This window comes from Gordionus sp. m RMFG-2023, chromosome 1 (genome assembly GCF_954871325.1).
Source record: "Gordionus sp. m RMFG-2023 chromosome 1, tfGorSpeb1-WG-v2, whole genome shotgun sequence".
NCBI classification, from domain to species: domain Eukaryota; kingdom Metazoa; phylum Nematomorpha; class Gordioida; order Chordodea; family Parachordodidae; genus Gordionus; species Gordionus sp. m RMFG-2023.
The window spans coordinates 77,942,417-77,956,211 of record NC_088775.1 but is presented as its reverse complement, the minus strand read 5'-3'; the positions used below and the strand labels follow the sequence as shown (position 1 = coordinate 77,956,211).

The 13,795-nt window shown below is 25.8% G+C and overlaps 1 protein-coding gene across 1 annotated transcript in view; it reads right to left on the bottom strand.

Moving 5' to 3' along the window:
• Positions 1-13,795, bottom strand: part of LOC135922639 (regulator of G-protein signaling 7-like) — a 33,963-nt gene that overhangs the window by 15,671 nt on the left and 4,497 nt on the right. Inside the window, exons 2-3 of the mRNA XM_065457058.1 lie at positions 793-878; positions 438-745 (exon numbers count right to left, since the gene is read on the bottom strand). Coding sequence (XP_065313130.1) covers positions 438-745; positions 793-832 — 348 coding nt within the window. The 5' untranslated portion in view covers positions 833-878. The remainder of the gene's footprint in view (positions 1-437; positions 746-792; positions 879-13,795) is intronic.

Below are 13,795 nucleotides of genomic sequence, written 5' to 3'. Positions count from 1 at the left end.
ATAATTATGGTTTATTTTTGGAAACTCAATTATAAAATTGTATTTTTAATTATATAGTTTATTGTAAATTGTAATCGTTTTTAAATCAAAATAAAATATATGAATTGCCAAAAAAAAAATTAAATTTAATACTTGAATTTATATTGTTTGTTTAGTATTACATATGTTTTCAATGTTAAGTAGTAAAGATGATATACAATGAGAATGAATGGCTGTTACAAAATAGAATAATTAGCAATGATTTGTTTTGGAAAATTTTATTATCCTAAAAATTAAACAGAAAAATATTGATCAAAATTAGATATATAATTGTTTCCCTTTTATTTTCGAATGGGTCTAGAATTCTTTTCAGAATAAAATATTGTTTTTCTTTCGGGAAAAAATTTATAAATCAAATATTACAAGTGAATAAATATAAGTTTTAAAATAAAATTTACCTTAGAAAATACAAGAGAATTTGGTGAAGTAAGTGTCACTGTTTTATTGTCATAAGTATTATGTACGGGAGAATAAATGGATGATATGTCGGAACTTGGATTTGAAGAAGAGGATATAAGATTTGCATTCTTATCTAGTTTTTTGACTGATAACGGTGTATCACAATAATTATTATTATTAGTATGATTTGGAGAATAACTTGTAGATAATTTGTCACAATTATCTCCGTACGAGTTTAAGATACCATCGCTGCAATCCAAAGATTTATCTCCAGCCGTGTAATTTTTGGTCTCTTGTCCTTGAAAAACTTAAAATTTTTAACCAATTAAAAATAATAAATATATTTTTTTTTACCATTATAATCTTCTTTGAATCCAACACGTTTTTTAAGCATGGCTTGAATTTTTTATGTTAAACAAGTATCAGGCATAACATGCAAGCTAAAATATATATGGTTTTTTTTTAAATACAGTCTTTTAATAGGATTAATTAAGCTATTAAAATATAAAGTAATCAATTACTTTTATAAAGACATCTTTTCTCAAAAAAATGAAAGCAAATAACGTTTCTTTTCGAAGAACAATTTGAAAATTAGTTAGTTGTGCAACGTCACGCTGCCTGAACTCCTGAATTTTTATTAACCGAATCATGGGGACTAATTTAAATGTATAGGGAAATATAATTAATAATGAATTCAGGCTTTGGGACCGGGGTAATATTTTATTGATGATTATGAATTGTCAGGGGTCAATTTTGCAGGACCTTTTTATTGTTAAAAAAATATATATACTAGATTTCCATCTAGAAACAGGATATTTGCTTTTAACATAATTTTATAATAAATCTATAATTAAAAATAATTAATTTTAAAAAGATATCCATTTTAATTTCATCATTTATTAATTAAAATAAATTAACAATTTTTTTCTAAAATATTTGAGGTTCTCAAAAATAAAAATGTCACTAAAGTTACAAGTAAATCATAAAAAATTATATATATCGCCAAAACGCAGGAAGAAGGGGGAATACAATGCCAATAAAACTAACGAATTCCTTTATTAAAAGGTGTATATACAAAGATTATGATCCAACTCAAGGACATTATTTTTAATCACATGGCCTGTCAAATTTGAAATTATTAATAAAAATGATTAAATTTTATTAAAAACCATTTTTAATATATCTTAACCAACTCATATCTTTCAAACCTTTAACTCTAACCCATATCTCTAACCTTTATTCCTATATACTAGTTTATTAACTCGAATATATTTCATCCAATTAAAAAAACCCTGAGATGCTAAGTCTTTGAGTGGATTTATTTATCATATACATCATTAAAGTCCGATGTAGTAGATGTTATGGGTTATAGTAGACACCATGAATGGCATTTCATCAAAACTGGGATATTGCCAACGCGTTAATAAAGGAAGTGGGGTAACAATGACATTAATACTTACGAATTCCTTTATTAAAAGTCTAAATATACATCATTAAAACCAGTTATAGTCAATGTTATTGGCTATGGTCACCAATGAAGGTCATTTGGTTAAAATGCCTTTCGATAAGTGGACTTCACTGTATGTACACTTTTTATGTATTTATGAATGAATCTTCTGTTATCAAAATAAAATTGAATCATCGTAATTATTTTAGGTAATATTTTTTATATTAAAGCTACCCATTTGGGGTTTTGAAATTCTAGTTATCGCAAGAGTCATACGGAATCCCCAAGACATTCGGTTTAACAGGGATATGTTTTGTTTAAAAAAAACTCCCGAATCCGGGCTCAAAAAGGTTCAATTTTTTAAATGAAAAATTATTGATAATAAAAATCAGAGATCTGCAGAGGTACCATTGGCACGGCCTGGCCTGGATTTTTCATTTTTTTCGACCCGGCCCGGGTTTTATATTCTCAGGTCCGGCTTGGCTTTTTTTTAAAAAAATTTCAGGCCAGGCCCGGGTATTTTTTAAAAAAAATTCGGCCCGACCCGGGTATATTTAAAAAAATTAAAATACGGCCCGGCAGAGTGTTAAAGTAGCGCGCTATCTTTTTTGGTAGCTATAGCTAATAGCGGCTACTTTTTTGTAATTATTTATTTTTTTAGCGAGCTACAAAAATATGATGAAGGTAAGTATAAACATGATCACTTAAATATAATATCATAATTTAATTCTTATGATTTATTATTTAATTTTGAAATTGAAATATATTTTCAATTGTAATTTATATTTTCATTTGTATTGTAAACCTAAATCACGTGATAATAATTTAAAATGTCATCGCCTATGGATATTCAAATCGTTGAAAATGATTCAGACAATGATATTAATGAAATGGAAGATACCAGGGATAAAATGTTCTTAATATCTATAATACAAATTTCCCATTCCCTAGATTTTAAAAAATTTTTTAAATAAATAAAAAAATCAAAACTGGCTTCAAATTTATGTTTAAAATGTAAAAAAAATATTTCCTCAAATAATCCAGTAGCTATAACCTCAAGACACACTTAAAGGTAAATTGTCATTTTTACATTCTAATAGTATTTATTTTATAAGACTGTTCATGCCAATATTTTTAAGGAAATGGAGAAATATCTAAATAATTTTGGTATAGGCGACTCTACATCCAAAAAGACTAATTCAATTTAAACCAAATTAATTAATAATACAAATGCCAATATTTCTCAGAAATTGGCTGATAAAGTTATTGTTGATTTTATAATTGATGCAGTTCAGCCAATGTCCTTGGTTGATAATCCATCATTTACCATGATAATTAAAACTCTATTCCCTGGTACAACAATTTTATGTCGCCAGACACTAATAAATAAAATAGCAGATAACTAAAGTGATAAGATGCTCTAATAGTAGAGTTATCAGAGATATCATATATATGTACCACGGCAGATAGTTGGACACATAACAGAAGGTAAAAACTTATAAAATGCAAAAAATTACCATAAATATTTATTTTTATTTCATATTTTTTATAATCAAAACTACCTATATTTTAATATTTATAAAATGTTGATTTTTATATATTTACTATACAATAACATTATAAGCAAATAATAAAACATTTTGTTATTAAATTTTTTTCATAAAAAGGAGCTTAAAAAGTAGCTAATCTTTTTTTGACAAATAGCGATAGCGGAGCGCGCTACTTTTAAAAGTAATGTTTAACATCTGCGGCCCGGCCAGTGGTCTCTGATAAAAATACTTGAATGCGTTCAACTACTGCGTTGTGTAGATTTAATGGAAAACATTTCCATATTTTTTTAAATGTTATTTGAAAAATAAAATTTATTCAACTTGGAAAAAAATTGTTTATTTAACATAATTTATATTCTAAACAATTTTTGCAAATAAATTATAAAAAAATAATAAAATATGAAAATGTTTCTATTAAATCTGCGCAACTTGTAATTTTTAAATTAAATAATAATTGTGTTGTTAAACAGCTCGATTTTAACGGCTAACCCAATATTTTAACCCAAAATATAATATTACGCAAGCCGATATCAGAAAGGTTTAGACATCTATCGAGACGGCTCATTTAAAATTGGATAAATCGAACCATTTAACAACACTAACAAATAAGTCTGGTTTTTTTGTAAAATAAGTTTCTTATAAGGTCGAGCTTAATAAATAAGATGCATAGACCCAATCGAAAAACCTGGAAAACGAGTAAAATAAATCATCCAATAAGAAACGGCGTATTAAAAAATTGCAAAAGTAATAAATGCCCCAGAACATTAGGCGACAAATTTTGCCACACGAATTGCAATAAGCAGATGGAATTGATGACATTCGTGCTGAATTATTTAAAACTCCATAATGATTATCGAAGAGAGCTGTGAACTTTATTATATAATTAATCTGGATACGTGCCTATCTGCCTCAAAATTGGGGAAAATAATTTGAATTTTCCAGTGATAACGCAATCCTAAAATAAATAGAGGATTGGCGAAAGATTGTTTTGATTTTAAGCATTGCGCAAAATTTTATGAAGAATCTATTAATAATACTGCTACCCGATTTTATTCAATCTTAGATAAAAAGGGCATAGTACGACTGAATCAGTTGACAAAAACATGTTGTCAGTTCATGTCTAATATTACAAAAATTAAAACTTCGCCTGTCCGCTAAAAAATAAGATAAATTTTTGATCGCCTATCATGCCAAAATTTTTGAATTATTTTGTCATATATTCCCATTTTTATTTTTTTAAAATTATTATAATTCTGCTTATTTTATTTCCATAAATTCAACATAAATAACCAAGAAAATAATTATGAAAGTTATAATATCTTTGTAGTAAATAGTATTGAGCTGGTCAAATTTATATATCATTTTTTTCAAAAAAGAATTGTCCGTATGTTTTAATTTGAGTTGTGCTCAAATCTCTCCTCTAGTAAACCACTGATTATAGAAAATAATCGTATAATAGAAGATGAACCACCTGAGCTGATAAGATTTCATAGTTTACTTTCTTCCAAAATATAAAATATCTCGATTTTTAATGTAATTCATTCTGACAACTTCCGCTGGTGGTAGTAGGTACCTTATCAGAATCATCTGAACGATTTATTATGAATGCTTATATTTTATAATTTATGGGAGATGAACTTTAAAAAAATTAAAAAGGAAGGTTGAGTTTAATTGAGGCATTTACTCTAATTTTAAAACCTTCAGCATATGTTATGTGTTAGCAAATAGGTTTTATGATAATTATAATGCAAATTTTTACATATTAAGCTACCTTCGCTCATAGTATTTATTTCATGATGGAAGGGTCTCTGCCTGACAATGCTTGCTCCTTATGGGGCCTTTGACCAGCTAGCGTAATGAATGAACGAAATATATTTCATTTTTGCCTCGGTTAAAAATTTTAAACTTTTAAAATTTGGATCTACAAACCCACTTAATTGTAGTGGCTGCATAATAATTTTTTTAAATTTTATTAGACACTGCTTTGCTTTTTTCCTTTCTTTCGACTTTTCAATTTTATTATCTTACCTACTGAAGGTTGGCAAAATTTTTGTTAATTTTAGCTTTGGATATCATTTATAATTGGGTGGGAATCTGTTTAGAGTTTATAAGAGCAGCATAGAATAAAAAATCTCCTTGGTCAATAAGTTGAATTAAGTCATCTGGCAAAATGTTTATTTATTTGAACGAAAAATATTTTTAAGGAAAAGGGATTCGAATCAATGTTTGATTACCTAAAGCGATTTATTCGTTATTTTATTAGCATTCTACGAGGATTAATAATAAAATTACTATATTCGAAAATAAAATATGGATCGAAAATGAATAAGAAAAATATATTATCTGTCGAATAAATTTTTAATCTATTATTCAAGCGAATTATTCGTAACTATTGGATTTTCAAATTATTTATAAATATTTAATGTTCCTTGGGCAACTTTTTGATATTTTTTAAACTTTATTTCCATATATACAAATCAGTTTTTTCAAATTTTAAAAATTCATTTTTTCATTTTTTCAATTTTGAAAATATTTAAAAAAATGATTTTCGCATTTATATATTTTACAGTTTAGATAGAATTTGCCAATATTATTAGCAAAAATAAGTATTGTTAAACGGCTGGATATTTAAAAACGAGTAATTTTCGCCAAATATATTATGTAAGCCTGGATATTTTTTTCATAGATGGCAGAAAGGTTTGGACATCTATTAACGAATCCCGATAGTTGCATAACATTTTTTGGCTAAAATATTGGGTTAGTCGTTTAACAACACTAGCAAAAATTGTTGAGGTAGAGTTCCTACGTTGAACCATTTTTTTAGCTCCAGATTCAAGAATTTTTTTATTGATACAAGCATTCTTTATGATATGTAGAAGCAAAAATATGTAGATTAATGTTATATTTCATAGATACATTGTGTATTGTTCTTGGTTATTTTATTTTATGATTGTATATATAATTTTTTTTATTAGAGGAACTAAAATATTATTTATTTGTAAAGTTTAAAAAAAATAGTTAAAAATTTTACACTATTTTTTGTTATGCAACAAGAAAAGGATTTTAAATATCTAATGAGTCAAATTCAGCCAGTATTGCTAAACGGCACTCCGCCAATTTAAAAAAAGGTTAACTAAGGATTTTGCTAAAAGTAAATTATTCAAGAGTTTTATTTCGCCTAAATATGAAAAGGTTTGGACTTCTATTGGTCAGATTTCTATGCTTAGGTAATAACATTTCGGTTAAAATTTATTTTATTCTAAAATAGATTTTTTTCATAAAAAAATGTATTTGAATAATAAATATAAGTAAACTCCCAAAAAAATATTCAAATATAGATACTAAATAATACGTATAAAAATTTTTTAAAGAAAGTATTTAAATTGATGAATACTTTCTACCATAAATAAATACGTTTAAGTTAATTTTTATCCTTTATTCTATAAGAGCCTCACCCTTTTCGTTGTTTTGCACTTGTTTCTTTTCAAGCCCATCAAACTGGGTAAATATATGGGGATTAATTTAAAAAGATGAATCATAGACCAATTTTTGGTCATGCTGCAGTTAATTGTGCGCACATAAAAACTAGTTTCATGCCTAAACACTTATGGGCTTAAAAGGATAGCGAAAAGAGCTCAATGCTTTAAATTATTTTTATTTTGGTATGGATTAAGGACAACTAAGTTATTAAAGATTATTGTTGAGGTGCATTTAGTTTTATATAAATATTCTAAAGATTTAATATATAATCAATATCATGCACAGCAAGTTGATATAGTACCATTATTATTTTTTAAACTAAATAATATTTCAATTATCAACCTTTTTCATCATCATAAGGAAATGTTCCAATATTCAGTGGTGCCACTACTAATTTATAATCTCGAAGGGGGAGGGGGTGGCTCGATTTTTTAAAAAAATTCTGAATTTTTTTTGCAATTTTTTTTAATATATTTGATTTTATAGCTAATAATTCAAAATGGTCTTTTTTTAAAAAAACCATTTATAAAATAACAAATTTTCCATGGGGCATAATACTATTGTTGCAGCAGTAGTGTATCATAAAATAAATTATGTAATAATTGCAATCATAGTTTTACAGAGCATATATATAATAAATTTGGGCATAATTATATAACACAATAAAATTAATATTACAGACAGAAATTAAAACTATAACATAATATTTAATAAAATAGAGCAAAAAAATAAAAAAATTTCATAAATTGCATTTAAATTGAATAAAAAAAATTCAAATTTATATAATATATTAAAATAATAGCTCATATTTTTTTAATATATAATAGGGTTTTCAAGTAAAATATCATTTAATCTATGCTGATTAATTAAATTTGCAAAACTAAATAATCTTTATACTTGAGCTAAATATGCTAAAATTTTAAAAATTATATAGCATATTATATATCTGTCACTCATCTTTTAAATAATTTAATATTTCTAGCAAGTTTTGTTAAATGGCTCAATTTGAGCCAATTTAGTTTAACTTAATATTTTAACTGGAAAAATATTAGCAAGCCTAAAGATTTTGGTCATGGATAGCCCAAAGGTTTGGTCATCATAGGGATTTGAGAAAGTTGACAAAAAGGTCTTCTTATACTCAATACCACATTCATATATAGGACCATACTATTTATTCATCCTCTTATCAGAAATAATACTCCATTTATGATTTTGATTTTTAGTTGAGAAGATATTACATTTAGCTTTCACTATATTATTAATTTTATTTTGCATTTTTTTCCTGAATAGTCAAATTACATTTTGAAAATGTTGACATATTCATAGAATCCTCAAAAATATCTTATAAACATAATAGTATAAAAACTCATTTATTTCAAATACTAAGTCTTCTTCATCCTCAAAAAACTTATATATTCGGTTTCACTTTTACTAATACTCATATTAAAAATCAATTAAGATTTAGTAGATAAGATGTTAAGCTAATCATTGATTTGATATTTAAAAAATAAATGTGGATTTTCATTTTATAATAAAAAAGTATTTGTATTAATACGAAATTTGTGAAATCATAATAAAAACAAATACTTATTATTTTTTTAGTAATTAAAATGCAAATACTTTATTAAATATTCAAATAAATACTAGTATTCATATTACTGCCCAATCCTGTTATATCATTTTCTTAAAATATTTTTGTAAAAAATGCCATCACTGCAAAATGTGTTTTCTATTTTTATGGAATTTAAGGATTTTAAACATGCTTTTGTGTATATATTATATAATTATATTTCGATTAGGGGAGAGCCCAAAGGGAACTGCAAATTTTATCAGGAGTAGGTATGTGTTGTTTTATCATAGGCTTAGGTGGTTATAAATGTCATTAGTATAATTCAAAAAAATAAATAATGAAAAACATAAAAAAATCTATTACTTTCATACTATTTAAATTAGAAATAATTATATAAAAATATTTTTCATTTCAAGTTTAAAAAAATAGGAATAAATTCCATTTGTTGGTAATAATTTTTTCATGGTTTTGATAAGGGATGGCTAGTTGGACAGTTAAATTACAATATTGTGTCGCAACTATGTTCTAAGATACCACTCTCTTCTTATAATTAATTAATATTATTCTAAAGCAAATTTAATAACTAATAACAATAAAACATTTATCCAATATTTATAAGGTAATAAACAATCAGATAAAAAACTATCTAATATATACGTAATAAAACTTTGCAATTACTCAATAATTCAATAGTCTATTAAATATGTTGAAAACAAATATAAATATTAAATCTAATCATATCATATTATATACTGGGGAGACATCCCACAATTAAGTGGGCACTCCACCACCCCTTAGAGGGCGTCTCCAGTGCAGTGAATTTGCATTCACTGTTTGGCAGAAAATTTACCCTACTGTCTGGGCTTATTTAATTTAAGAGGAATTACGGTACCTCTCATGAATAAGCAAAGATTCACTAAAAAAATTGGCAGTGATTTACCCCACTGTCAGGGCCCGTTTAATTAAAGAGGAATGATGGTACCTCTCACGGAACAGCAAGCATCCGTTAAAAGGTATAAACTAAAAAATAAATAAAATAGAAGGGGAAAAAAAGGAAAGTATAGAAGTATAGGGAGATAGAGAAATTTGGTTTTTTAATTAAAATTTTATTATTTTATTTTAAGTATTGATAATGTACAATATTATTAATATAATTATGTATAAATATATGAGACACTGTTTATATAAATTATTGGAATTAAAGAAAAAGGAGAAAATTAATCAAGAATAGCTTGATTTAGCCAAAATTTCAAATCCGATTTGTTTTTAGATATATTAATCAGGAAGAGGTTGCTGACATTATTGAGTTTTAAAATATATAAGATGTGGCCATACCCAGAATTGTGGTATAGTAATATTGTTTTTTGTTTTAGGGGATTTATAGGAGTTTGCATCAAAATGGTACTATGGTGATAAAGTCTGAGAGTATGGCATAGAAGTTCTAGTTTTCTATAGATAAGGAGCCTATAAAGAGGAAGAATGTTGCAAGTGTTCAAAAGACTAAAGTTAGAAATAATAAGAGGATATTTAATGTTTAAGATGTGTTTTAAAGATTTGTTAATAAAAACTTGAGTTTTATGCACATTAGATCTGGAATTATCCCATGTTTCAATTCCATATTTTCGTGATGAGAGGATGAAGGATTTAACATGAATTTTGAATTTGTTTGAGATAAGTTTCGAATTCCACAATTTATTGAGGGAAAATTTTTTTTGTGGCTTTTGAAATAGCAGATGAGATATTAGGATTAACTGAACCCTTAGAGTTTATTGTAAAACCAAGATAATTTAACGAGTTTTTGAAATGAATAATTTTATTATTAAAAGAGAAATATTGAAATTTAGGTGAAGAGGATAAAATTGGTCTTATATTTCTTTAAATCTTTTCATCAAACCCTCTCTCTTGAGAAACATCAACATATCCAATTCAAAACAACCTTCATACCCATTGAATAAAAAATACAATGTCAATAATTTAAATATTTCTCCTTTAGCATATAAATTCCATAATGACTTAAAACTAATATCTAACAATAACCCATGGCATATCATTCATAACTCCATTATTAACTCAGCTAATCTACATTTAACTAAAACCTTATATCCGGATTGGATAAGTTCACATACTACTCAGCTTATTTTCCCTCTATTAGCAAAAAACAGGAAAAAACTAAAAAAGAAACCCCTTATCAAATCCATATTAAATCAAATTAAAAAGTCAATCAGAAAGGATAAACGGAATTACATTTCATCTAAACTTAACCTCATTTCTGAATTTAAATTTCCAAATGATTTATATAACGCTTTTAAAACGTTAAAATTTATTACCTCATCCAACGACAAAAAAATTCATAATTTGAAAGTAGGCAAGATCATAATAAAAAATCCTGTTGACCAATTAAATATCTTTATCGATCATTATAGATCCCTGTTCAATAATAAAATTCCCCATTCTAAATCTCTCTCTTACCTCCAATTATTAACAACCACTCCTTTTCCTTTAAATAAACAAGAATTTATTGCCATTATCAAAAATATGAAAAACAAAAAGCCACTTCAGATAATATTCATAATGAATATTTAAAGGCTTCCCAGAAACTATCACTGATCTTCTTTTCCCTACTTTAAACAATATCTGGAAATCAGCTACCATTCCTCTCGACTGGTGCAAATCCACTATTATTAACCTCCCCAAAATCCCATCCTTCTTGACTATAGAGGTATTACTCTTTCATCCCCCTTTTAAAAAATTCTTACAACCTTCATCCTCAACAATATTATTGAAACCAATACTCATAAATCTATAGCTTCTTATAGACCTGGACGCAATACAATAGAACTTATTAAAGCCCTAAAGATCAGACTCAAAAAAGGTCGTATTTTTAAAACTGACACCTTTATTATCTTTATAGACATTTCCAAAGCTTTTGAATCAGTCAAACATCAATTCTTATGGCACATCCTTTTTAAATATAAAATTAACCCTCATTTTATTAAAATTATTATGTTTATTTATGAAAATAGTCTAATTAACATTAAACATAATAATTTAATTTCCCCTTTCTTTAAAATTAAATGCGGTATTAAGCAACGTTGCCCCCTTTCCCCTTTCCCCTTACTTTTTCAATTTATTAATTAGCCACTTATTAATTCCTGTAATTTTATAAATGTCGATTGGTTATGCTATGCAGATGATATTTGTATTATTACAAAGATAATTAAATTAAACACAATCTAGCTACAATATCTTCCAATCTTCAACTCATGAACCTTAAAATTAACTTCAATAAGACCATTATATTATCCTCCTCACCTAAATTTCAATATTTATCTTTTAATAATAAAATAATACATTTCAAAAACTCATTAAATTATCTTGGTATTACAATAAACTCTAAGGGTTCAGTTAATCCTAATATCTCATCTGCTATTTCAAAAGCAACAAAAAAATTTTATTCCCTCAATAAATTCTGGAATTCAAAACTTATTTCAAACAAATTCAAAATTCATGTCTTTAAATCCTTCATCCTCTCATCACTAACATATGGAATTGAAACATGGGATAATTCCAGATCTAATTTATATAAAACTCAAATTTTTATCAACAAATCCTTAAAAAACATTTTAAACATTAAATATCCTTATATTATTTCTAACTTTAATCTTTTGACCACTTGTAATATTCTTCCTCTCTATAAACTTCTAACCTATAGAAAAATAGAACTTCTATGCCACACCCTTAGGCATTATCAACATAATACCATTATGGATGTAATCTCCTATAAATCCCATAAGATAAAAAACAATATTACCTATACCATAATTCTTGGTATGGCCACATCCTATACATTCTAAAATTCAACAATGTGAGCAATCTCGGGTCATTCCATGTCAAATCAATCACTTTTCGGCTGACCCCTTTCGATTTCGATAAAAATTCATAGGCTGGTTATATATGTTCCCATTAGATTATAAATAAAATTTTAGCGCATTAGAAACTATATTAGCGGAGATATTCGGGGTTAAAGGTCCAAAAAACGCCTTTTTTACCTTTTTACTGATGTTAAATAATTAGTTTTTAATTTAAAACTAATTATGATCAAATATTGAATTTAATATCAATATCTAAGTTAATAATTGATAATTATGGCGAAAACATCAAAAATAATTTTTTTTAAAATATGGGTCATCTTATGGTCAGTTGAAAACTTGAAATTAATATTTGATCTCCGATTTTTAATTTTTTTAAGAAATATTATCCGTTTACTATTTTTTTAATAATTTCTTTAACAATTAGCATGGCTGGATATTTATTTAAAAAAATATTGCGATTTTTATACTTTAAAAAAAATAGATGACGCTATATATAATAGTTTTAATATGTTAAAATTCATTTTTTTTATTGATTAAAAATATTTTAATATATATATCATACTAAATCGATTATAATGTGCATTATATATATTATTTGTAATTCAGATCATAAATTTTTAAAATCTTCACAAATTTTGCCTAATTAAGATAGTTTATAAATTAATTAAATCTTACTTCATCTAAAGGAATACAAAGCCTGGCTAGCTTGTAAGATTCTTCAGGAGATAATATATATGTTCGACTGGTGGGAGTAGAAGGATTGACCAGCGAGAGAATATGAGATTTAGGCAACACTAAAATATTATCTTTCAGAGGAAATTTAAATGAGGCTGAAGGTCCACAAGGGTGTAAAAATCGGATTTTTACTTCTTCATTTGTATAACTTTTATCGATTATATATCCTAACCACCAGAGTATTTAAAAGATACTTTTTAAATGGATCTAGATACAGTTACAGATACATAGTCTCAAAAGATATCTAGATACAGATACATCGTCTAAAAAGTTATCAAGATAAGATACAATTTTTAAATGTATCTGTATACAGATACATTTTTTATTATGCTCTTATAGGTTTGCATAAACCTAAATTAATATTATATTGTGAAAATTCAAATGAGCTAAAAAATTTATTGACGCGATATAACATTTATCAGAATATAACTAAAATAATGATTTTAATATAATATATGAAAATATATGATTAAATAATTATAAATAATTATTAGATTTCAGTAATAAAATATTTTCAAAATTTTGATCATTTAGGTATCCTCGTTTATCTTTAAAGACATTTTTAGCAACACTAAATAGTCTTTCCACAGGGGCGCTTGAAGGAATTGTAGCGTTATATTTAATAAATAACAATTTTATATCAGGGTATTCTTTAAAAATGCTAAAATCTCTACATTCATTTTTGAAAAAATTATTTAAAATT